Source organism: Lissotriton vulgaris, chromosome 11 (assembly GCF_964263255.1).
Source record: "Lissotriton vulgaris chromosome 11, aLisVul1.2, whole genome shotgun sequence".
NCBI classification, from domain to species: Eukaryota; Metazoa; Chordata; class Amphibia; order Caudata; family Salamandridae; genus Lissotriton; species Lissotriton vulgaris.
The window spans coordinates 134,647,747-134,675,145 of NC_141699.1; the positions used below are offsets into that span (position 1 = coordinate 134,647,747).

At 43.1% G+C, this 27,399-nt stretch overlaps 1 protein-coding gene across 1 annotated transcript in view; it reads right to left on the bottom strand.

The window, feature by feature from the left end:
* Positions 1-20,748: 20,748 nt before the first annotated feature.
* TCTN2 (tectonic family member 2) overlaps positions 20,749-27,399 on the bottom strand; it is a 229,100-nt gene continuing 222,449 nt past the window's right edge. Inside the window, exon 18 of the mRNA XM_086942904.1 lies at positions 20,749-21,049. Within this exon, the coding sequence (XP_086799030.1) occupies positions 20,928-21,049 (122 nt within the window). The 3' untranslated portion in view covers positions 20,749-20,927. The remainder of the gene's footprint in view (positions 21,050-27,399) is intronic.

Genomic DNA, 27,399 nt, shown 5'->3' on the forward strand with positions numbered 1-27,399 from the left:
AATGAAACCCCCAAAATGCACCATGTGCATTATAGCCACCCGCTCCTCAAAAAGCGTGTTCTGGTGCCTTTGTGTGCACTATGTATATCCACACGCACAATGTCCTACAAAGTGATAATGGAAATTTGCCTTTCACATCTTCTTTATTTTCTCTTGTTGTGACTGCATTTGTGCTAGAGCAGCATTTCCCAAACTCTAGGTCACGTGCCGATTTGTGGTGGGTTTCAAGTCAAAACAAAAAAATAAAGATGCCTTTAACTTCTGTATTTATCTTGTCATGTTTGCTTCGCTTCAGAGACAGAGATCAAATGCGTGGTTATGTCTTCTGACAAATTGCGATTTTCTTAACATGGGTATTGGTGTTAATGCACTTTACTCTTCTTTCTCTGACTGTAAAGTGAGAGGAATTAATAATGTGACAATCCTGCTAGAGTTAAAGGAGTGTAAAAAGAAAGGTTGGAGATGTCAATTAGTGTAAAACACAGCAAAATGTAAATACCTATAAATGAACTGTGCACATTGAGCAGTTCGGAAAGCAAAAATGAAGCACATTGTCTTGAAATTCTGAAGTAAGATGGAAACAAAGAGTTTAATAGGATCAAAACAATTCAAAACACTTTACTTGGTAATACACAAATGATAAATAATCACTGAAATCCAATTTCCACAATTATCATTTTGTACAATATAGTGCTGTCAGTAAAACTGTATGCTGTACAAATTTGGTGGCCATTTTGATGGAAAATATACCTGTCTGTAAGCGATAAGAGTTCCACCACAAGATAATGAAGTTACGTAAAAAAAAATTGCACCATTCATTTCCATTAAAGCTAGGTGGGTCACGAAAGTTTGTCATTCTAAAAATTGGGCTGTGGCTCTAAAAGTTTTGGGAAGCACTGTGCTGGAGATTAATTGCGTATTGAGGATTACATTTGCGTACCCTGTCCCATTCGTGAGGTAACCACCCTGCTTGCTCCGCCCAACCATGTAGGATTTGACCTTGCGCCCTCTTCTCGAGGAGTCGCAGGTCAGATCTGGAGGAGCAGCAAAAAGGAAGCTCTGGTCCAGATAGGCAGTCTTTCCTGCACACTGCATTGGGAGCCTTGCCCTCTGGAGCAGTCCTTTATTATTTTGCTGGGAGAGGGGGGGGCATCCGCCATTTTGTGCATCAAAAAATGCTGTCCGGCTAGCTCTTTAAATGAGGCTATCATTCGCTAACGATGGCACTCTGTCAATAGTAATATAAACATGGCTTGAGTTGAGTGTAGACACAGGTAGAAGCCATCTACCCACTATTTTCAGAGGGTAGATGCTGTCTACCCTGCTGTAAAGCTTACCGCCTTCAGCAGAGTGCCACGTTGCTTTCCTACTTCTCAGAAATACGCTGAACTTGTCCTGGCGTAATTTGCTGACACTGGACACTTTCAGCCACGCCTGTATCATGTCTGCTTTGTTCGGAGCAGCAACGTGCAGGTGGGGAGGGGGATTATCTGATTCCACCTGGGCCCATAACAAAGGCTGAAGCTAAAGGGCCATTAGGCCTCTTTTTGTTGGAGTTCCCTGGCTGGGAGCTATCGGGGACCTTACACCCAGATGCAATGGAGGGGAAACAAATGCTCACATCTTATCACTGCACAGGTACTTAAGAGAGAAATGCCTTTGACTTTGCTCAGAGCCTGTATATATAAGAGATATATATGCATGCACTGTTAGAATGTCAGATGTGCTGGTCGCCCCAGTATTTACACAAATAGTAATTTAAATATCACTCTTTTGTTTTATTTATTTTATAACGCTTTAGCACTAGAGTAGTGCTAAACCACAATAAAAGAAATAAAACAAAATAGTATTTAAATTGTTATTTGTGTGCGTGTGATGTAAAGCGCTCTGAATTGCAAGTAATAAAAATACCTCTGTCATAAAAGCAGTAGCCAACTTACCTATCTACATAAAATAAAAATCCGTCATCTGCATGTTACATGATGTGCTTGGCAGGGGAGTTATTAACCCTCTATGCTATTTTGATTCAAAACTAGGACTAGGCAAAACCCAGATCTCTTCAGCAAATACGTTCTCCTCCAGAGTTATATTACCTTTATTAGTATTCCCTGAGATTTAGCTTGCACACAAACATCTCTGCAACAGGTGCCGTAACCCTATAAGATATTTTAAAATACAGACATTGCAACAAATTAAGTGGAACAGATTTACTGCCACATTTCTCCCTTTTGCCCAATTCTTTGTGGCAAGGTTTAAAGTTTTTTTATAAATTGAGCCCCAGATTTAGCATCTGGGTTGCAGCAATATTTTGGCACAGCCCCAATGCAAAATCTAATTTGTTAAATATTGTAGTGCGCTCAAATGTACAAATAATAGACCTGCTAAAAATATGTGCGGTCTTAAGATTCGATCATCATGCTTCCAGCAAGGTCATGGGTTGTAATGCCACTTCCTGTGATGCCACATGTGATGTCACACGCCGTGATGTCACACCCATTCTGCCTAACGTGGTGCCCCCCCATCCCCCAAATTACTTTTTAAGACCCGAGCCCTGAATGTAAACATCTCTTCCCATTTCTCAATAGTTTTGGAAATACCGCTTCTTTGTTTTTAAAAGCGTAGGAGGTAGATAGTTATCCTCAGGAATGTTGTGGGGAGTGGTTAGTTAAGTGTAATATACAGAACCTTCTTTTTCTGCATGAACATGGCTTAGCTATGTTACACAGGACTGTGTCTCGGAGTCTTAAGGCATAGACCGTGATTTAGCCTAATGGCTAATATGTCGGTTTCTAAATCAGTGTCTTTGTCATTGTCCAAGGCCTTCCAAGAATTGTAAGGCATGCCATATGGACCCCACAGGGCTCGCAGACTGCTTTTGCACTGATATGCCTACTGGTTGCAAGTGCGCCACCATTAGGAAGCCGGGATACGAAGCAGGCAGAATCATTTGAAAAGCTGTGTAAATTCATATGCTCGTTCTATGATAACCCAACTGATGAGGTGGCAGGTTCCAGTGTCCTGCATCTTGGGATCAGGGATACCTTTTAAGTTGTGACCACGTCAATAGACTTGTGGCAAGTTTCTTTCGTTCTCCATTCTTCTTTTTCCTATCTTTCATGCTGTCCATCCTTTGCACCCTTCTTTCTTTGCTTCCTTCTTTCTTTCCTTCCCTTCTTTATGTCTTCCCCTGTTTCCATCGTACTTCCAAAATCATTCTTTGTCTTTTATCCACCCATCCACCCATCCATACAAACATCCATCATTTACTCAATCTTTCTGACTTTTTCTTTCCTTTGATCTATCCACTCTTCCATATCTTCATGAACCAACTCTTCCGTATTCCTCCCTCCCTTCATTCAAATTCAGTTCATACATACATGCACCCATCCTCACCCGCTAGCCATTAACCATTTCAAGTCTTATATCAGCCATCCATTCATGCATTCCTCCATTTCTCAATTTAGCTTCTCTCAATCTTTACTTCCATGCAGCCTTCCTTCTCTCTATCTTTCCTTCTTTCTGTTCTTGCTCGTGTCCATTCATATCCTCTTTCATGCTTCTATCCATCCTTCTCCTTCAATTTCTATCACCCAAACTTCTTTTCCCCCTTTCATTTCTTCATCAATCTATCCTTTTTTCCGTTCCTCCATCAATCCAATCCCATCTCTCAATGCATCTATCTATTCATCCAAACTATATAACATATATAGGGCAGTTAATAACACTGAAGTTTAGGGGAAGAATCTGGCTTAAGAGAATTAATATGACTCCAAAGCAGGAGAGGCCCACTGAATAAGAGTTTTGCTGCATTGCACTGTTGTGATTGGCTTAGGGGAGCCTGGATGTGCTTTTTGGAGGAGAGACGTGGCAGTAAGGTACGTTTAAAAAAATTATTTTAGATCCACTTACACCCCAACGTCACCCACTCCCGACCTGTGCATGCCGCCACTGAAACTCTGGTAAGGGAGGTCATACAATGTTGGTCCGTATGAGCTGAACCGGAGCGGACACACCTGCATATGCTCAGACTCACTCAGCTGGGGACTCTCAGCACCTGTGAATATTTAGATCTAATCACATGCTACACTTGCGTCATCTCATAGAACACCAGTGACCAGTCCAACTGCCCCTTTTGTAACTTTGCCTTCTAAATTGGGCACAGCTGACACGACCCAGAAGATAAAAACCCTCCCCCATAGCATTTTGTGGTTACCAGCCAGGGAGAGCAGAAGCCTAGTACGTGTTTCGACAGTAGGAGCCTTTGGCAATGTAAGTATACTGACTGACACTATGGCGGCCAAGCCCTGGCAGAACCTTTGAGCACTGGGCCTCACTCAATTCAGCTGAACTCTGTTAAAGCATTCTTCCAGAGTATACCTGTTATGAGTTTTTCCTTTTTTTTTGATAAAGCCGACACTGCTGCAACTTTGGTCTCCCTTTCTATCATTGTATCTGCATTGGCGATACCAATGTTTGACTACAGGGCTAACCTCCTGCCACCCCCTGAAGGGTACATTTTACCCATTGCGAGGATAAGTAAAATAATTCACAGAATACCACTACATATATATATATATATTTTGCAGGTACTTCTGGTGAGGCAAGTATACACTGCCTTTGCATGCAAAATATTTGTATGCATGCCACGTGCAATTCACAAAATACTAGAAAAACCAGGACCTATTAAAGCCAATAGTGCAGGGCAGAAACATGTTGGTGTTGTAGGGTCAAAGGACCACAATATTCTGAAGGCCGCGCACACAGTTTTACTCTTTCCCACCCTCCCTGTGACTAAAAAGATACCTTGGGGTTGGGTGAGGAATCTTATGTAGTTGCTACTTCCCCATTGATAGGAATGTTCAAACAGCTTCCTGAAAAACGATCAAATCCACCCTGACCTTTAGGGGTTAGGGTGAACCTGATGAAGCATGCCACTACTAGAGTAGGGGAGGGTTACATATGAAAAAAGGATTTTTTAAATCTTTTTCCCACCTTTTACTGAGGTGGCGTATAGACGTGGCACTTAACCCCCTTCCTGAAAACTACCCCTTTAAGTAGAGGGAAACCTTTTAAGTTTATGGACTCTTCCCAACACACACGGTGTGTCTGTCCCCCTGTGAGTGAGAAGGAAAGATGTCCCCATTTCAATTCTCACTGGCATCGCAGAAGGAATTAAAGTTCTTAGAATATTTGGATCATCAGCAACTGGATCCACGCTGGATTTAAAAGACAGTATATGAATTGGGGAAAACAGCGGGATCCCGGATTCTCATTTGAAGATGATGCACAGTGGTAGAATTCCTGCCTCTGTCCCAGTATGGTCATGTCTTCTAAAGCACTATTCAGGCTTCTGACTGGCATCAAGAGTCAGGCCACAGAAGATCAGCACAGGAGCCCAGCCTCTCCCCTGGAAGAATGCTTGAAGAAGAGCAATGTTTATGTCAACTATCAACATTGACAGACAGTCCCATATCGGGGTAGAGCTACCTCATCTCAGGCAGCAATCTCCCCATGGCCTCCCAATGGCTGGACAGTTCTTAATTTATATAGTAATCCCAAAGGACCACTGTTTCATTTTGTCACTTTTACTTATTATATGTTATAGAGTGTTTATTTTCTATAAGAACATTGAAATGTTGGGAGCTCCATTGAAAATGCCTTCGGCTTGGACCTTTATGGCTGTTATAGCCCGCTATAGTGGGCTATAAAGCTATGGCATGACTAGTATACTTTCATTAGAGATTCTGAATCTCGAATGTGAAGGGAGCAAATTTGTGCTGGCATACAGTTGTAGGTACTATGCTGCACTATGAATAAACTTTCTACTTGGAACTCATCAGGTCTCAGCATCTTGAATTTAACACTAGCGATGAAGAAGAAGAGGTACTTTCTACCTATTGCAGTACAGGAGTTGTAGCCTCTTCTGGAACCTGAAACATTTTGGGCTAATCAGTTTTGTGGATTGAATTTTTCCCTGCCTTCGCGTCAGTGGTGACTCCTCCGCAGTGGCGGAGGATTGTCACCCTACTGCCTGGATCAGACCCAGCTAATGTAAATTAAAACAGTGCTCTTACAATTTACATTTGCTGGCTCTTAGCCAGTGCTGTTGCGGACCGAAGTATAAGAGTAGGGAAGAGGAGTGCTAATGCACTCCACTACCTAAATGTGCATTTGTGTTTTGGCCGGCCGTCTCAGGCTGACCATAACACATATGCGCCTTTAGGTTTTCACCAGCCCAGCTGCATTGACCAGCCGGGCTGGAGAAACCCCACAGACTCCCTGGTCTTAGCAGGGCGTCATTTCTGCCTGCTCAGACCAATCCCCGTGCTGCTCTGCAGTGTGTGGATTGGACAGGGAGTCTGTCCCAGGGGCTGCTGGGACCAGCAGGTAGGAAGAGGAGAGGAGGCGCGAGGAGAAGCGACGCTGGAGTGGCCGGAGGCAAAAGGTAAGTTTTATTATTATTTGTTTTTACATTTTCAATTCCCTCCCACGTGACCACACCCGCCCCGCCACCCTTCCTTTATGGCGGCTGCCACTGCTTCACATATGGCAATGAAGAAGAGTGTGGAGTTTACTTTGGTTCTCCATGAACTACCACAGCAAGTGCAGTTTTTTCGGGATTACATAGTTGTAATTTATTACATTGCTTAACGTTGCTAGTATCTGCAGTATTTGAATGTCCCGCGCAGCCTCGAATTTCTTCAAGTGTTAGAATTCCTTACTCGCTACAGTATCTTGTGCATCCATTGTGAAAGTGTGCTGTGCAGCCTCTGATGTCATCACATATTTACATGCCAGTGCCATTTTGGATTGGGATGCCTTTGTACTTTGCACATGTGTGTTTTACGTTACACTGCATAGCGTGCAGATACGCCATATCATTTGGGATTGACAGGTGTTTTGAAACAACGGACTCCGATGATTTGGAGAATTTGAAGAAAATTTTAGAGTCCTTGTCAGGAAGACTACAGAATGGAGGAATATTGTGTACAAAATTGTCATTAAGGCGACCCACACATTTCATGGATTCAAAGGTTAGAGGAATTTGTAACCTATATGAAAGCCACTGAAAGAGATATAATGTGTGTGGGATGAAAGAAGAATATCTTACTGCATTGCTTAGGTTCAGAATGGCAGGTGGTTTTTACAACATTACCTCAAATGCCTCCTCAATTAGGATAAGGTGTGTTTTTAAACAAGCGTTATTGAGAATGGAATACAGTTTTAAAACTTAATCTAGCATAGCTCTGAACAGATTTAAGTGTTATACAAGAGCACGTTTGATGATTTTCTTACAGTGTTAAGAGCTCTTTCAATGAATAGCAACTTTGGGGCTATTGCTGATGAGATGATCAGAGATCATAATATTGTGAATGTAAAAAGTAAAAAGATTCAGGAGCAATTGTGGGTGATGGGTGATCTAAAATTACAGGATGCCGCAGCTAAAGCACTTGAGCAGTCTGAGAAATGGATGAAGTCAGTACAGAATAGGAATACAAGGAGTATGGGTGTTGCGAAAAGGTTTGTGCAGTGAACAATAACTCTGCTCACAAGAACTTTTAACCAGGGAGGGAAGCTGACAAAAAGTTGAACTGCCATAGGTGTGGAAGTTCTACTATTGCTTGGTCACCTCAATGTCCTGCTGTTGGCAAGGAATGCAACAAAAGTGGACGGATGGGGCTTTTTGCACATGTGTATAAGGATATTAGGAAGACTTTAAATACATCGAGAGAGGTTTGCTAGGGTGAGAGAAGTAGCATATGTTAAGTGTGCATGCGACTATGGAGTAAGTAAGAAAATTGAGAAAGGAATGGTTTTGTCCATCAATAGTCATGGGAAATGTGGTGAGGATGGTGAAGTTAAAAATTACCCGAAGTGCAAAGTTCACATACATACTTGGTAAGGAACTAAAATTGATGGCAGATTGTGAATCTCCCTGGAAAATAGTTATGGAACAATATTTTTGGGAGAGGTTTGGTGATGTTTGGAAAGTGAATGACTTACGAGAGTCTGATATTGTGGCTGAAAGTTTAAATGGTTCTACCACTGACGTTTCTGGATATGAAGTAGTAGTCATCAACTTTAAAGAAAGAGAAGCTCAAATCAAATATTCTGTGGCAGTGAATCAAATACATGTTTTGGGATGGAAGGACCAGTGGAAATCGGGCATTAGAATGCCTGTTACAAAGAGCCTGTCTTGGTGGTCAAAGAAGCTGACAATGCATTATGGATAACTTTTCAGGTTCCTAATGTTTTCAGGGAGAGGTTGGTAAAACAGAGGGCAACACGTAAAGAATTAAACTCAAGCGGGGGGGGGTCAAAACCTGTGAAACAGAAATGGAGAGGTGTACCCCTAAATGTGATGGACGGACATAAAAGCTTAATCGAGGAAGTTGAGTCTTTTGAATGGGGATCACCCATACTTTTAGCTTGTAAGGCTGACAAAAGCTTAAGGTTATGCATTTACCTTAGAGTACTTAATGCCAATATAATTGTTGACTGTCATCATTACCTAATATAAACAAGGTGGAAAGAATGTTAGAGTTTGCAGAAGTATTTTCTATACTTGACTTACGGTCTGCATACCATCAAATAGAAATGACTGAAGACTCTAGTTGTCTTACTGCGTTCATCACACCACAGGGTCTATTTCAAATCCGGAGGATGCTTTTTGGACTTGCTTTAGCGGCATCTGTGTTTCAAAGGGCAATGTTTCATCATGTGCCTAAAGGTATGGATAGGTTTATGAGGTGCTTCAACGATGAGATCCGAATTTTTACAAGGATGTAAAGGAGCATGTGAATCATTTAACGGACGTGTGTAATAAACGGAAAAGTATGCTTTCATGTAAAAACAGAGTAAATGTAGACTTTTTTGAGATTCGGTTGAATATTTAGGCCACACATTGTCGGGGAAGGATGTTGTACCAAAGAAATCTTTGGTAGAAGTGATCAGGAGGAATGTTGAATTTATTTGGTCAGAGAAACAACAAAGAGCTTTTGATTTCATTAAATGCCTGATTTAGATCTCGGCGGAGGGGTTACTCCGTCACAACAGTGACAGATATCCTGTAAGCCAAAATATAAATCCCATAGGACAAAATTAGATTTATTTTTCAGCAAATGGGAAATCTGTCACTGTTGTGACAGAGTAACATCTTCGCTGAGATCCAAGTCTGAAATTGTGAGACCGTCAATGTTAAAACCTTTTTGTGTCGACAAGGAATGCATTATTACAGTGGATGCAAGTTTGTATGATGTAGGAAGTGTACTTTCACAAAGGTGTGGGGAGGAATGAATGTGGCACTTGCCTTTGCTCCCTGAATGACACTGAAAGAAGGTATGCTATCATAGAGCGGGAGTTCTTGGCATGTGTGTGGGTGGTGGAACACTTCCGCAATTATATTTGAGGATCTTGCTTTACTTTAAAAATGGATCCCAAAGCTCTTGTAAGTATTTTGTCTCCAGGTGGGGATTAGAATGCTACAGCACGTATTACCAGGTTGATGTGTAAGCTTCAGGAGCACAGTTATAGGCTTAAGTATGTTCCTGGCAAAAGCAATGTTACGCCAGATTTTTTGTCCAACTTACCATGTGTCCATGAAGAAATATCGGAGGAATTGAGAGAAGTGGACATGATTGCCACCATTACAGATGTTGTTTCTGGAAGTTTTGGGAGTATCAGCGAGGAGATGTGAAAGAGTGTGTAGTAGGTTATCAGCTGTTGAATGGTGTAATGACATCTGTGAAGGAGGGTTGGCCAAAGAGGAGAGTTATTTCTCCTGAAGTGTTTCCATTCTTGAAGATTATTGGACAGGGGGTCGCCTCTTCTCTTACAACACCTCCAGGCTCTGGAACACTCTTCTGCTCTTCCTCTGCCAGGAAGCCAATCACCTGATATTCTGCAAACTTCTGAAGACATGGCTATTTCCGTAACCCCCATACTCTTCTCTAGCTACTTCCTCAGCGTTGGGATGCCTCCGGGTAGCCATGCGCTATACTAAAACAAATTCATTCAGTTGGAGGTTGATGGTGATATGTTGTTTAAGGAAATAAAGTGTATACCGCCCTGTGGACTGAATTTTGTCAGTAGCCCATGAAGGACATATGGGTATGTCTTCCAGTAAAAGACAGGACGCTCCTTAGCTGGAGCATCTGTGCGCCAAATAAAAACCACATAACATAACATAACATAACATAACTTGTTAGGACATTTTGGGGGTCAGATTTAGACATAATGGCGAAAAGAGTTGCGAGGAAGTTTGAGGTGTGCGCCAATAGCGAAAAAATGTCAAAGGTGGTCCTAACTCTTTTATGTCCTGTTGAATGGCTTGTGTTTACATGGCAGAAAGTGGCATTTGATATTTCAGGACCTTTTATCCTGGTTTTGGTGGATTACCATTCCAAGTGACCTGAAGTAAAGTTTGTTGCGTAAGCCACCACTAATGCAACTATTGAGTTTTTCAAAGAGATTTTTGCCAGGAAAGAATATCCTGGAGTTTTGGTCATTGACAAAGGGATGCAGGTAAAATCACATGACATGGAAAGCATTCTTAGGTTTGGTAATATTTGTCATGCTGCCACTGCGTTATATGAACCTTAAGGGAATCGGCAAACTGAAGAGGTTTAATCATGTGTTAAAGGAAAGCATTGTGTGGTCAGGGGTTTTGGTTGAAGTGGAAAACCAAGTTGAGGAAGAAGTTGTGGTTGTATCGCATTACTGCCCATACAACCAAAGAGGTTAGACCTTTTAGACTGTTAAGGGGAAGGAACACTGTGTCTAAGTTGTGTTCATGGTGGTTTAGGAAGAGACAAAAAGGAAAGGAAGATGTTATTGTAAAGGATGAAGTGTCTCTCAGGGTGGAGAAAGTTAAGCATTCTTATGATTTTAAGTGGAAATTCAAAGAACCTAAGTTTGAAGAAGGTGATTGGGCTAGGATTCGCAAACCAAGTTGGCTTTTAAAAAAATTGTGCCAAATTTTGAAAGGCTAAGGGCGGTCAAAGTCAACAAAAACAGTGTGGTCACTCAAGATGGCAAGGTTTGAAACGTCAGTAGAGTAGCAAAGTGTAAGAGTAATGGGGAACTTGAAGAAAGATGTTTAGTTGCAAATTCCAGAACAATACGTGGTGACATGCAGATGGAACATCAAGGCACGCTCAGTGGTACGGATAACCCTGAATGTGTTGTATCACAAGGGTACAAGTCGCTGTAGAAGACCACCTGTTGGATTTATAGATTGTTTACTGTTTGTCTTTTGGTTATTTTCTTGTTTCTTGTGTGTTGTGTTTGAGTTATGTTGTCTGTTTAAGGGATAGATGTGTTGTATTTTATCGCTTTCACTTATCTGTTATAGAGTGTTTAGTTTCTAGTATGCCTAGTGTACGTTTATGAGGGATTCTGAATCTAAAAAATAAAGGGAGTGGTTTTGTTGTGAACTGCCTGGTATACAGATGTGGGATCAAGCAAGTCTTGGGTCCGTAACTCCCCAGACTGGACCACCTCAATATTGAAATAAGCAAACAAGATTTGATTAGAGTTGTAATAAACCTTTGACCATTAATACCAAAGTTTTTAAGCTTTATTTAGCTTATTTTTGATATTTCAACAAAGGCATTCATGAATCAATAAAGCATGTTTTTTCAAAGAAACATACATTAGTAAATCGCACATTTCAAAAATGTTTGAAATATAACTATATACAAAATTTAGATAGTGCAGAAAAAAATTTGTGAGAAAAAATAATAATAATATATGGAACGTTTTTGCAAAAAATAATAACAACAAATCAATAATCACAAGAAAAACATCAATAACTAGTGTGCCAGCCTGAAATTAAACCAGTCCTACATTCATATTAACACCAGACGGACAGTTACTCATTTTCGAAACACATGTTTCCTGTCCTGCCTGTGAGAGGATTGGGATACCTAACCTACTGGTGGGTGTTGTCAGAAGCTGCTGAGGGAAATATTATTTCACATTCCTCATGACCCACCCCATCAACAGTCCCCCATACTCAAAGCCAACGTGTTTCGAATCCCTAACAAATCCGGGATTCTCATCAGAACTTGGTATATAGATGTGGACACTGTGCATTTAACAACTACCTGCCACCAGGGCCTTTCAAGGCCAGCTTCACTGTTTCGTTTCCTAGTCAGTCAGCTTGGTAGTGAGCATACCATTAATCTGGGATCATCAAGTACTATTCTGATAAGCAACTGGATTCGTTTATTCTTAAGAGCAACCAATGCTGCAGTAAGAGATGCAGGAGGGAAAGGTACACCTCTAAACGCGCCAAAGTGAACCTCCCGTGGGACACATGTAGATTAGAGCTCTGCCTCACTACTTAGCGAGAACACTGTACATATGCTGCAATATTATTGTACTTCTTTTTTTAAAATAATTTCAGTTATGCTACATCTTGTTTTGCTGACATTGAAGACTGTGTGATATCACTTCCTATGACATATGATATTCTTAAAAATATGAACACTTAACTCCTACACCCACCACACTGGACAAGACACGACTTGCATGGCAGGCAGATATACCCGAAATCATCGGTTATGATTAGGCCGAAGCCATCGCCAGCCTTAGGGATGCGGCAGTTTCCATGCGTTTTCAGCTTATCCGATTTAAATATCTGCATCACACATATTACACTAGGGTACGCCTGTGGCGAATGGGCGTTATTCAGTCTCCCATGTGTCTGATGTGCGATGGGGGGGGAGGGGACATTTCTACATAGAGTCTGAAGCTGCTCAGCATTACAGCCGTTTTGGCGCCGAATCAGATCATGCCTCCACCAGATGCTGTCATGGGATCTCCCACTTGACCCACAACTATTCTGGCTACATTCAACAGAGGCTATCGGGGGGAACAGGTATAAGCAGCACCTTTTGTTTTTGGCTCTCACGGTGGCCAAGAGGGACATAACGCAAATGTGGAAGGCAACATCGCCCCGACCTTGGGCAAATGGAAAACTGAGCTAGATAAATGTATGGGAGCAGAGATTGCTGTATTTTAAGCCCGAGGGTGCCCCGCCAAACATCGCAAAATTTTGACTTAATGGGCAGACTATCGTGGTATCGACCTTCCCCCCTGCCCGAGTTGGACCCCTGGGAATGGCTCAGTTCTTTTTGTGCTATTATGTCCCCATTGTAAGTTTTACAATGTGTATATGGACATGTTTAATGTTGCACGCTATGACGAATACACCGCTCGCTCGAATATGAAGACCGAAACTTGCATGTGAGTTTTTCGTTTACGTCACCTACATGTTTGGTGTTTGTTGTTATAAGTCATAAATATGGTTGTTGGCACAAGCTAATATTCTGCTTCTCTTACCTTGGTGGGGCTGCGACCCCCACATATTGCAAAATAACCAAATAAAATGTGTTGTTAAAAAAATATGAATGCTTGATAGCTCTGAAGTATACTTCACATTCAAGAACAAAGTTACTTCAAAAAGGAGACCCAACATTCTTGCCTTTTCACAGTCTGTGAACCATTGAGTATATTGTCCAGTCTTACCTACGTACTCAATGATTTGCTGACCTAAAAATGCAATGCATTTCTGTCTTAACAAATAATCTGTTTTTTAACATAATTTAAGGTAAGAACCTGAAAGCATCCTACCACATATTTCACATGCATATTCACACCTGTATTGCTAGGTTGTTCACTACAACAAGTGAACATACAGAAAACCTTGTGCTCAGATGGGAAATCCAGTTGCCGAGTGAAACAAGGTACTTTCCTTTGGTAAAATCCTTACTGGTGGATACTCGAACCACACATTCCTCACCCTGTGAATAACTGCAGGTGCCAAACTGGATCCCAAACATTTTCTCAGCAATTCCTTTGCGCAGCAGTTGGTGGCATAGTGTCCCTTCTGCCACAGATTTGATGTTGGGGCCCCCTACATAGCCACCACGTCTGCTTGTTGATGTCAGTTTCTTTGTGAAAACTACAGATGCTGGCCAGGACCTTGAGGTATACGTAATAATAATGAGTGATAGATAGCAGCCCCTCCTTTCCTTTTTGCTCTCTTCCCCCACCTCCCCAGTCGGAGCCTCCACGCGGTCCCCCATGGGGATACACACCGAGATGATACATTCCAATGCTGGAGGAGGGAATGGGGACCACACCCGCATGCACAGACTGACACCGTTTTAATTGTTTAAATGTAATTGTTTGTTAGGTAATGGCGTATAGACCGCATTAGTAAGTGAACGTTATAATAGATAGCATGTGAGAACTAATCGCATGGAGCCCCCAGGACTGGCGAAATCAGACTATGAGGCACATAAGGATGAGATTAAAATGGAGACATGGCCCGAATATTAGATACACTGACGCATGTGGCTGGGTACCTAGGGGGATGGGAAATGTGAGATATCCGGTCAATGTAGATTGAATGGTACAGTGGTGCCGGATATATTTCCATCGTCCAGGCGACTAAGAAATTATGTATACATATGCAATACTTCAAAAATCTTGTGCTAAGTTATGAAAATGTAAGAATGTATGATAATAAACGCCAATAAAAATACTTTATAAAAAAACAAGGCCTTGCTGGGCTAGCAAAAGAAACAGCATGTCAGACAGCTGTGCCTATGGAGATTGGGGATTTTGTGAGGAACACCAGCCAGTAAACTTCTCCCAGAGTCTTGCATAAACTGTTTTAGCATAGGGACACCTGGCTGACGAGACATTACTTCTTGAGGAGGACGATCAAAAGGACATCAACTGCTGCCACTCAATTTCCATGCAAGGAGGTGGCAGCTCTGTAGGCTTGGGTGCAGGACCCTGCCCTGCTGCTCTGACAGGAGGCCTTCTCGAAGGGGCAGCCGGATTGGGAGACTGATGCTTCTGGCCAGATGTTTCAGGTACCACACTCTCCTTGCCTAGTCTGGAGTCACTAGAATGATGTGGACCCGATCTTTTCTAATCTTCTTCAGAACTATGGCTGGAGAGATAGAGGTGGGAAGACATACAGGAGTCCCGAGGTTCAATCCAAAATGAAAGGCGTCTCAGTGTCAGAGCTGGTTTGGAAACTCCAATGCTCAAAAGCTTGTACACTGCCAGTTGTCTGAAGAGGTGAAAAGATTGAGCCCAGATTATCCTAATTACTGGAAGGTGCCCTGGGCCACCTCCAAGTGTTAACTCCGTGATCAGTATTATCATCTGGTCATCCACCAAGTAGAATGATAAATCTCTTGATCATAGAGATTACCTTCCTTGGAAAAGCTCTCTCACTTGGGTCAGCAAGTGAGGGCCAGGTGCCATGAGCAGGTAGCTTGATAGTTGCTTAGATCAGTGATCACAGAGAACTAGTGCAGCGCATGACAAAGTCAGTGCAATATTTAAAATAGAGTTGCTTGGAGAAAACACCAAATTTGATTCCAAATATCCCCTCACACTCTAAAATAAAAACAGTACAAAAGGCAGTGTTAACAAATAACTGCCAGATATAAAGGTCGACATGTTTCAGCCACCAGGGTAAAAATGCCCAAGGCTTTCTTCAGGACCTACGTTTGTCACAGTTTGCTACTGCAATTCCACCAATCCACCATTAATGTGTGAAAAGTAAAAATTACGTGTAATGGATATCACCACTGAGGAGGTTGAAATCAATGCAACCTTTCCTTTTCTGATCCTCCGCTTCAAGGGATGCAGATGGCACCTGAATAGGACAACAAACACAAAATACTCCAAATTAATCCACTTAAACCGTGGCCAGACGGCCTCTCCTTTCCCAGTTATCCTTAGTATTACAGCTAGTTGTGTCATTACTATCAACAAGCAAATAAATGTATTCCTCTTACCCGTCTTGATCGGGGACTAGACCTCCCCTCACCTGGAACCTTTCTCAGGGATATGAGGCCCCGCTCTGAGGAACAGAGAAGAGAGTGATAGGGAGGTGGTCCTTATCATCCGTCAGTTCCTCTACACTCCATAAATCCACCCCTCCTTTCATGATCCTCTTGACCCTAGGTGTGCTTACCAAATGCACAACAACATTTAAGCAGAGACAGTTCTCCCTTTCAGACTGTTTAAAAAAATAAATGTATTTACTAGGTACTATCTTTGGAGAAAAAACCCTCTCACACACTCACAGAAAGAGCCATATCTCTAGTAATTCTATAGTTTAAATGGTGTCCTGCCCGTGACTTTCCCTGGCAGCATCAGAAGAGATTGGTTAATAACTACCTCAACCTGTAATACCCCCTTCCACCGCGTACAAGCATGAACCACAGAGGCCGGAGTAATGAGATGAAATACGAGCCCCCCACTCTCTACTCAAGTGATTAAGAACAAGGGTTAATGGAGAGTTGACCTACCTGCCCGTCGTTGCCTCCGGCGTCTTCTGAGTCAGGAATGGAGGTAACGGTTGGTACAGCCAAACCATACCACCTCAGCCATCATGTCTTCCATCCACTCCGGGGTGCCACCGACCCCTCTCCACACCACCTCTGCAACCTCATAACAAACCCTATCAGCACGCAACTCACCATCATCCTCAACTCCTCCATCTCCACTGAAACCTTCCTGGACAGATGCAAACACGCAGACGATAGACCCCTCCTACAGAAAGCCTCCGTCGACCCCAGCGATCTAACAAATCTTCGATCTCCCTGCTCCCCTGCCCAGCTAAAGCACTCAAGAAAGCCATCGACCAGCAGCTTACCGAATTCCTGGAACAAACCACCTACTGGATGCCTCAGAATCTGGAATCTGTGCCAACCACAACACTGAGTCCACACTGATTGCCGCCACAGACATCAGAACACTCTCGTTCACCACAGAGAAACGGTGCCCCTGATTCTCCTCGACCTTTCTGCCATGTCGGATACTGTCTCCCACAACACCCTCATCAACAGACTCTACAACATAGGCATACAGCAAGATGCCCTCAAGTGGATCGCCTCCTTCATGACAGGGCACACACAGAGCATCCCCCTGACTCCCTTCACCCAGGCCACAGCTAGACTGGGACCTGAAACCGAACCTGGCAAACAGCTCAGCTGGCCGCCGGGGGTGGGGGCTAGTTTGGAAGCACCACTCCTCAATGATGCAGTTTCTGTTACAGGGGACAGATATTGCTGCTATGAGCAAAACTGGCCCCTGGTAAAAAAAAACGGCCCCAGTGGTCCAAAACCGGCTCCCACCCTGGCGGGCCACTGGAGAAACGCCTGGTGCTCGCTACGGCCAGCCCGGCATGACCTAGGCACCTAAAGAGATCATATGGGGAGTACCACAAGGATCATTCCTCAGCCCCACTCTGTTCAACATCTACATGCCCCCCGATGCAGATGTCATCAGATCCCATGGACTTAACATAATCTCCTATGCAGAGGACAGTCAACTGATCAGCTCGCTCATTAACAACCCCTCTAACACCCAAACCATCTTCTGCAACACCATGACTAACGTAGCAAAAAGGATGAGAGACAACTGCCTCCAACTCAACTTTGACAAAATTGAAGTACTAATCTTCGGGAAGAACATCTCTGCATGGGACCACAGCCGGTGGCTTGCAGAACTCAGACCCACATCGACCAAACAGGCACGCAACCTCAGCATCATCCTCGACAGACAACTAACCATGAAACGGCAAGTCATTGCAGTCGCCTCCTCTTCCTGCTTCTACACTTCGCATGCTCCACAGCAGCTTCAGATGGATCCCAACCAACACCCGAAAGACCGTCACTCAGGCCCACGTCACCAGCCCACTAGTGGACGGCATCGCCCTCCAAGCCAGCATCTCTACTCAGCTCCTCAGAAGACTCCACACCATACAGAACGCTGCAGCCAGATTCATCCTGGACCTCCCCAAAGGACCCCACACCGCCCGCCCCCTCCCACCTGAGAGACCTCCACTGTCTCCACCATTTAGACGAGTTGCTAAGTCTAGATCCTCACGCACGCCTGCGAAGCTCTCCATGACCTGGGACCTGCCTACATCAACCATCGACTGAACTTCCGCCAGCCCTCCAGACACCTTCACTTCTCGTTACTCGCACACACTCCCTGCATCCATCACAGCTGCAGTGGTGACCGCTCCTTCTCATACATCGCTGCCAAGACATGGAACAACTTTCCCCTCCAACTCTGTACAGCGTCTTCGTTGGCAGACTTCAGAAAAAGACTCAAGACCTGGCTCTTTGAAGAGGAAAACAGCACCAAGATACCTCCAGGGTGGCAGTGCTGCGCTTTACAAATGACTGATTGGTTGATGTGGTACGACCAGAGAGAAACACTGGCTATTTAGCCACTTCTAAAAGTGGAAAGCCTCCTTGAACAGGACTAACGACCCATCTCCACCCTCTTTGTTTAAGTACCACATGGCAGTAGTGTTGTTTGTGAGGACCTGTCCCTGACGGGACAACATTTTTCAGTGGCAAGCGTATTGCCTGCTGCTCCAACAAGTTGATGTGGAGATCAGAGATCTCTGGTGTCCACTTCTCCTAGGTGACCTCCCTGACCTAACAAGGATGCATCCCTCACAACAGCTCTCGGTGGAGTACGGGGAACGGTCTAACACTGGTTGAAATGCTGTCCACCATCCACCTCTTCAGATCTTTTTCAGTCTCCTCCTACACTTTGAATAAATCTGAAAGGTTCCCTTGGTGCTGGGCCCACTCAGAGTTCAGATCCCACAGCAGAGTACGAAATTCCATCTGCTCAAGCAATTTCCCCCAAAGTGTTGATTTTTAGATGCAGGATTTCTAAATATTCATGGTGCTTCAGACCTCAGCAAGTCTGTGCTCTACTAGGATGGTACGACTGTCCTCACTCCTGCCCATTTTAGCATTGATTGTGCCCGATGTTGTGTCAGGTTACTTTGTTGATAGATGGAAGTGTCTACTCTAGAGTAGAAATTGTTTTCTCTATAACCAAACGTGGCTCAATCTGTCTCCACTCCGAAACAAGATTTTGCTACCAAGGGCTGGTGAAGGCTACGTGCACTGGGTTCCCTCCATGAACACAGTCAGCCCTTAGTACACCAGAGAAGTGCTTGCACGTGAGCGCTTTTTCCAAACCGAATGCTAAATTTCTGCATCTTCTTGTGTCAAACTGTCATGGGGGAAACATCCTTTACATTGTGGTGATTACACCGCGATGCATTTAGAACGCTGCCATTACAACGCAAGCGTTACATCGACTTGCACTGGAGGGCGCTATAACCTAAGGAATAGTAAGACATACTATTCCAACACCTTCCCTACTGTACGTAGAGTGGTGTTTGAATAGTAAATCTTACTACTCCTAAGTCAAGCGGCCTCCAGCGCAATTCGTTGTAATGACTTGCGTTGTAAAAACTGCAATGTTACATACCGCAATCATTTTGATTGCGTTGTAACATCACATATTCGTCTTGGGCGTCCATAGCACACAAGAAGGGTAATCGACATACCCTTACACCAGTTACTACTGGGAGCAATCTAGGAGTTCATACTGGGACAATGGGGCAACCGAAGAGCTCATGGAAAAGTAAAGCTAATCTTAAAGATTAACTTAGCGTCAACTCCAAATATATCCTCTAGTCCCCATAGCCTTCACTCCATCTTTAATTTCACATTTTACTCGGACTACCTGGCACCTGAGCCACCACGTCGTACCACAAATATTTGTAACTTTAGACTTTCCACTTTACACAACTCCCCTCCACATGTAGACCTTTCTAGGCCTCTGTCTCCCAGATCCATCTATTCAGGTTTCAGTATTTTTATGCGCCATTATGGCAAGGCCTTTTCTCCACAGTATTTTGTTCCATGTCTCCTCTGTGCATCCTTCAGAGTACATTTTACTTCATACGTTTTCCAATTTAACATTTAATCCTCATACACTTTACTACAAGCATGTTTTACATCCTATATTTTGGTAGTATCTATACTATTAACATCAATGAATTTAACACATAAAGACTCGATTCTAAAGTACAAACTCCTTCCTTCCAAGAATGTTCAAAATTACTGGTGGTACTGCCAACCTGAGTTGGATGTGCGAAGACATTCATGCTTAGTGTATCTGTGTTACAAGACACTTAGATCAATTTTTCAATGGTGTAGTAATATATTAAAAAAACATCAGACTTAAGGTATCATTTAAAGGCGGATGACATGTCAGCCCTCCTCTTCCTTCCCCATCTCATTTAGTGTGTGGGGGAAGCCATCGCGTAGATGTGACAAGTACCACAATTGGGAACTCCCTTACTAAAGATGTAATGCCTGTCAAACAAGTCCTGATGGGTTGCCAAATTCACTGGAGCCCCTCCAGTGCCACTTCTTTTGGCCTACTTTCAGTCCAGCAATGTAAAACATAGAAGCCCGGGCAGGAAAAGTTGTGAAATGCCCACCCAAACACTGGGAGTGAATTTCCAGAGCCTTGGGGAGATTAGCAATGTTATTGCTGAAGATAAACTACAGCTTTCAGGTTCCGTCTCCAGGGGTAACACAAATGATGACCGATCCACCATGTTGCTGACCAGCCGTCGCAGAAAGTTTTTTCCCCTGCTGCAGCTCATACCATGAGTACAGGGAAAAATGTCCACGTAAATTAAAAAGAGACCCGCAGACCAACATTTGTTATGTTCATGATATGCATCACATATTTATACAACAAATGGAAAATGAAAAATGTATTACAAAAATAGTCTTTTTTAATTTTAAACATTACGTTGTCATGTTTCAATAAAATGTGTAAAACAGACTGAAAAATCTTAAAAAACATAATTCTACATTTGATTTCCCCAAACCTTTATATACATATAAGCTCTGACAATTTAATTCTAGTACATATAATTTTTACAACAAGCCTTAAATATCTGAAAATATACATTAGTGTCGCATGGAAACAAACTGTTTTGGCATCTGTGTGTTTCAATAAACGTACACAGTTTTTGCTTCAACAACGGTTCCTTAAAATGTAGTTTTGTTCCAAGCTTGACGGATCTTATTCCAGGGTCCACCCAGAACTGCAGCCAGAATGAAGAAACCGACCAGTATCATTCCTTTAGCAAGAGCTTCGGCATACGGCTCTCCTGAAAAAGAACACACGTTTAAATATACCAGGTAATATGTCCAGGTTTAGTTGCAGCCCTGTTTTCTAAACTTCCTTCTTCGAACACTTGATACTGCCCCCTCTTTTGCTGAGTTTTATGAAAGAATTGAAACCCTTCCTTTTAATCTGCTTGTGACCAAATGACGTTCACAGTCGGGAGCAGGCTGAGCATTTGGTAGCACTCTTTTCCTTGGCATTTCTGCAAGACCTGCTTTGAGGTTTAGCATTTCTTGGGAGAAAAGTTGGGGAGGGAGCTGCGATTTAAAGGTGTTCACATTTTTATAACATAATGAGTATAAATATTTTGTGACACAGTTACATAAGGATATCGCTGCATGCATAAGTAAACTAATGGGCTGTGAAAAAGAAAAGACACGTGTATTCAATTAATTAGATGCAAAAGCCAAATGTTTGATGATTGGCAAAAAAAATCATACCCCTTATCCCACCTGTGGCTTGAAGACACTGACTATGGAAGCCCAGGCCACCAAAATCTCGGCCAGTTGTTTTGAACTGTTGCGTATGTTACACAAGATTCTGTCCTTGCTCTGTCAGACCTCGAGACGGGTGGTGGGGCAGACTCCTATTCTATCTCGACTGGATTACGGCAATGCACTTCACTTGTGCGTTCCTAAAAGTAGTCACTCGGAAAATACAAGTTGTGCAAAATGCGGCAGCACGCATGCTACTTGGAATTCCCAGGTCTCAGTCAGCCAAACAGGCAGGGATTAAAAGACCTTCACTGGCTTCCTAGTACCCAAAGAATAGAATTCAAGTTGTTGTGCTCAGAGCCATACATGTGCAAGGCCAGTCTATCCCATGCCAGTTAGTCACCCTCTACATCCCAATCTTCGAATCTTCATTTGGTTATCGTTACTGCTATCAAAAAGGCTAGAAGCAGAGGACGGTCCTTTAGTTATAATACAGCTAAACTCTGGAATTTTCTCCCCTAGGCCATCAAAGCTATAGACAATGAGCTACGCTTTCAAAAAGCTCTCAAACCCTGGCTTTTCTAAATGTTCTGGACTTTCTAGGCATTTTCCTCGTCTTAATGGTGCAAACTCTCTTATCTAGCGCTGCAATGCCTCTGGGTCGCCATGCGCTTTACAAATCGCTTAGCATAGCACCTCCTTTGGTGTACCCCTCATACCCAGTGTAAGGGAGAGGATGTGGCCTAACAGCTGTGGCGGGCGACCTCGAAGCTGTGGAACTGGGTTCAAGGGACGCTCAACTTCCTGTGATTCTGGGCAAATCACTTACTCTCCCCATGCCTAACAAAAATAAAATAATGTGTCCATCCTTAACGCAATTGGTGCTCACGTAAAGCGCCCTGATACCTTTGGGTCTAGTTCGCACTATATAAAACTCCTAAAAAAAAAAAAAAAGTGTATGTCATGAGAATGCCGTGGCCTCAGCCTGTCCTAATCCTGAAGTATCTGGAGTACCTAAAGAGTAACAATAACGTCTGAGACTCATTACATGTAGGGCACTGGTAAGTTGTGAAGCTTTTCTTCTACTAACTCCATTAAGCTTTTTCAAAACTTAACAAAGTTCCAGTAAATTTAAAAAAAAAGTGCACTTAGGGGAAAATCCCATAACCAGAAACAACCCCTTCATGATAAAATCCACTTTTAGTAGGGAAGGATTTCCTACTGCGCTCCACACCTAGGCAAGGTGGAAGGTGGACAATTTCTGTACTGATCCATGGGACGAAGATACGCTACGATATTTGAGGGGGGGGGGGAGGGTATACAAGAGGAGTTGTCTAACCCGCTAGCTTCTATCTCCTGACATGAAACGGTTCTCGGTGAAACTCCCCCGCCCGCCGACTGCCCCCGGGAGGCGTGTGTGGGGCGAGGCGATGCTGGCAACGGTTTATGAAACAAGCAGACCTGCGTGTGGTGTATGCTCGGAGATCCCACGTTTGCTCACCCAGAGATTTAAATTATTGACGACACACTGCAATCACCAGCAGTGGACTTGACGCAGGGGTGTTCTTTCTGGGAGATCTTTTCTCTAACAGCACCCTCCGCACTTATGACACCCTAGCAAATATTTGTGACTTGGGTACCGGCCAGTTTCTCATGCACAATGCACTGCTGGAAGCAATCAAGGACACGTGGGGGGAAGGTGATGTTCAGGCCCCACATGGAGGCCACGCTGCACACACATATGACGCAATATCAGCATCACCAGGCACGCAATGCCCATGGGGCTAAAAGTGCTTCAGCCCCACCACATTGTGTGTCTCAGCTCGAGCTGCTGTGGTCTCAGCTGGGCAGTGTCTGGAGTCTTATCACCGGCATGCCTGAGTGTTTCACAGGTCTTTAAAGACCATTGGCATATTTACATACCTTTGTAAATTTGTTACTGAGGCTTAGATGTTTTTTCTGGTTCCAGTACCCCCTGGGCCGCCACTTTGGCTTTTCCTTGTATTTGACATTTATTGCCATAGTGTGAGAATGCATTTCATGAAAAGGAATATAAAGTAGGGTTGTCAAAAGAAAAATGCCAGCCATGTGATGTTTAAAGAGCCTGCAAAGACCTCATCTTGACAATAAATAGGGTTATAAATAAAACAAAGTAAGTATTCATTTGCAATGTGTCTTTTCTGTCTTTGTTCCGTTTAATTATCAGTCATGGATCATTCAGGCAGCCCTACAACACAATTGAAAGTGCTTTCTATTTATATTTGCTGTTCGAAGTATGCACAGAAGTGCTGAAAATACAGCTTTAGGTGACTGATTACTTTTGTACCTTCTGGGACATCAAAATAATGAGCTGGCAACCCTAATCAGAACACTGGAAGTTTGCTGCAGGATCAGCAAATTATTTATTTCCTCCACCCTCGATCCCTGATTAATGCCATAATAGCAATAGTTTAACTTGTATCTGAAACCCTACGCCGCCGTCAATAACAAGTGGAATTACTTCAAGTGTCTGGGAATGCACCCTGCATTCAGACAACTCACTCCTCATTCTCGCCCTTCACTTTTCATGCTCGACCTGCACTCACAGTGATCACAATATATTTATTTATGTATTTTGAAGGTTTTATAGAGCGCGAACAAGATCCTTGAGGATATCAGAGTGCTTTACATTAAGTCAGGTAAATTATACAAACAAATAAATGCAGGTGAATCACGTATACATAACATCTTGTGCAATGGAAAGCAGTAGGGTACATAACAGGACATACCCATTGAATCAGGTCAAGGGCAGATAAAGTGACTAGGTTGTCTAGTTGGACCCTTGTCATGGTAAGGATTACTAGTAAGGGTACGATTGTTCTCAGAATTTCTTTAGTCTATGCTCAGGTGAATTTTGCCATGAGAATCGATTTTACTTCCTTTTTGAAAGATGCAGTAGAAGAATTTAGTCTGGTTTCTGGGGGAAGTGTATTCCATATCCTGGGCGCCATCCCAGAGAAGGTTTGTTTATATGTTTTCTTCTTGTTGAATCTTTGCGGTTTCAATAGTAGGTTTTCCGCACTTCTTGAAGATCTTATCCCACCAGAGATCGTCAATTGCTGTGTGAGAAATCTGGGTGCATTTTGATGTATGGCGTTATGTGTCATGCACGCTATTTTTAAGTGAATTCTGGATTCAGGTGATAGCCAGTTCAAGGCTTTCAAGTCTGAGGAAATGTGGGAACTTCTTTTCAAACCAGGATGAGTCTCGATGCAGCATTTATTGAGGCTCTTAGGGGTGCTGTTGTAGCTTTTGGAAGGCCACACAAAGAGACACTTCCGTACTCCACATGAGGGATAACTAGAGCTTGCACTGCCAGCTTGAAGTCATTGACTGGCAGGAAGGGTTTCAACTTCCTCAATGTGTTTATCTGGAAGTTTGCTCCCTTTGTTGCGATGTTAATGTGTTTCTGCATATTGAGGTTGCTGTCAAGAGTTATTCCCAAAGATTTCGCTGAGTCCACAATGGTTGGTTGAACGTTGAATGCAGTAAGATGTTTGATCCAGTCTTGCATTATGGGGACTTTGGCGGGTGGAGCTTCAAGGAGGAATTCGGTTTTTAGAGCGTTCAATTTGAGATGGTTTTCTGCTAGCCATATCTGGGTGTTCCTAAGCGTTGTGTTAAGCAATTTAATGTCTTCTAGGGTGTGGATCTTAAGATATAGTTGTGTACCATCAGCGTACATGTGATATTTTACGTTAGACGCCTGTAGCATTTCGGTGAGTGGTTCCATGAACAGGTTAAATAGTGTTGGAGATAGAGAGGACCCTTGTGGGTCTCCCAACGTTATTGGTACGGGTTTGGACAGAGTGTTGTTGACCTTGAATTTTTGCGTCCGGTTATGGAGAAAGGAGGTAAACCAGTTTAGCACTGACCCTGATAGACCCATTCTATGTTTCAGAAGATCTAACAAGTTCTCGTGTTTGAACGTATCAAAGACTGATGATAGGTCTAGCAGGATGAGTAATTATTACAAAAAACAGTGGACCCTAGTATTTGAGGAATCAGGGTAAGGATAGGCATACACTAAATACTAAATTTAAGCCCCCCACTATTGTTGTTAAGCCAATGTAGAAGGTGGGTAAGGGAGTCTGTGGAGTCAGTCCATAATATGAAAATGTCATCAATATAACGTTTCCACAGGGCTATGCCACTGTGGAAAGGATTGGATGTATTCAGAATGCAGGATGTTTCTAGGTTGTCCATATAAAGGATGGCCAGGTTGGGGGCAAAAATAGCCCCCATGGATGTTCCACGTACCTGGCCATAGAATTGTCCCCCAAAAACGCAATCAAGTCTGTTCACTGAGTACAAGTATACAGACCGCCTTGTTTGCTTCTGCCTGAATTTTTGTTGTTTTGTCTTGTTCATTGTGGGTCAAGGGTCGTGCCCACTTGACATTTATGTGGAATTTCTGTTCAATTGTATATAGTTATCAAATAAATTCCTGTCCGACTGGACAAAGGACATACTAACTATTTAGTGTATGCCTATCCTTACCCTGATTCATCAAATACTAGGGTCCACTGTTTTTTGTAATAAGTGAACGCCCAAGGTCCCTAGTGCATTACCTTCGGGTTCCCTTGTCTCTTAATAATAGCAGGATGAGTAGGCATGTTCCGGTCTGATCAAGGAATTGTAGCGCATCGTTAATAATGTGGGTCATGGCTGATTCAGTGCTGTGACCTGCTCGGAAGCCTGATTGGTGTTTGTTAAGAAGGTCAAAGTGATCAATATGTTTTGTCAGTTGGTGGTGTACACATTTTTCCAGTAGTTTGGCCAAGGTAGAAATATTGGAAATAGGGCGATAGTTGTTTAGGTCCGAAGGGTCAGCTGTGGGTTTCTTTAGGATGGGTGATACCTGTCTAACTTTGAGGGTGTCCGGGATGCAACCTTGTTGAAGTGAACTGTTAATGATTTTGGTCCAGAGAGGCAGAAGCCATGGGGTTAAATCTTAAACAGCGTTTGTGGAGAGAGGATCAATGGGGTGATTGGCAGGTTTCAGGGCATTAAGAATCTTGCATAAAGCTTCTTCAGTGTAAGTAGCAAAGGACGACCAAGCTGTGTCATTTTTTAGGTCAAACTTTGAGGGGATTTGGTGTGGCGCAGTTGGGAATGAAAGGGAGGTTTTCGTATGAGGACCAGAGTGTAAAATTAGGTCATTTAGGAGGTCCTTCATGATGTTGTCAGTCTTCTGATTAAAGAAGACAGAGAATTCTTCGCAGTTGGGTTGAGGGCAGGTTATGTCTTGTAGCCGTTGAGGTGCATCCTTAGATTGGGTTTTGAATAATTCAGAATTTGTTTTTGGGTGATTTCTTGCTTGGTCTAGTTGGTGGCTGAAGAAGTCTGCTTTAGTGCGCTTGATCTTTCTATTATATGCATTTCTCTTTTTCCTTAGTATCTTGAGGTGATTAGCAGATGGGACTGATCTCCAATTGCATTCAGAAGTTCTGGGAGACCGTCTGTCCTCCTTAAGTAGACCTTCGTACCAGGACTTAGAGTCTTTAGTGGAAACTCGCTTTAGTTGAAGGGGGGCTACCTCGTTAATTATCGAGGTCATGGAATTGAGGTAGTGGTTGGTGAAATCATGGACGTCGGAAGAACCTGCAGGGGTTAGAAGAAGGTTGTAGCTGGAGGAAGGTAATGTGTGGGGGTTGAGTTTTTTCAAGTCTCTTTTCCATACATTTGGTTTTGTGGATTGAAACGCGTTAAGTTTCACTGTTTCCTTGATAAAGAAGGTGATAATATGATGGTCTGACCGGTCACAGGGTTGGATCGAATCCAGCTGAATGACATCCCTTTTGGAGATTATTAAATCCAGGATTGAGCCTTTATTGTGTGTAGGGCTGTTGCAAATGTG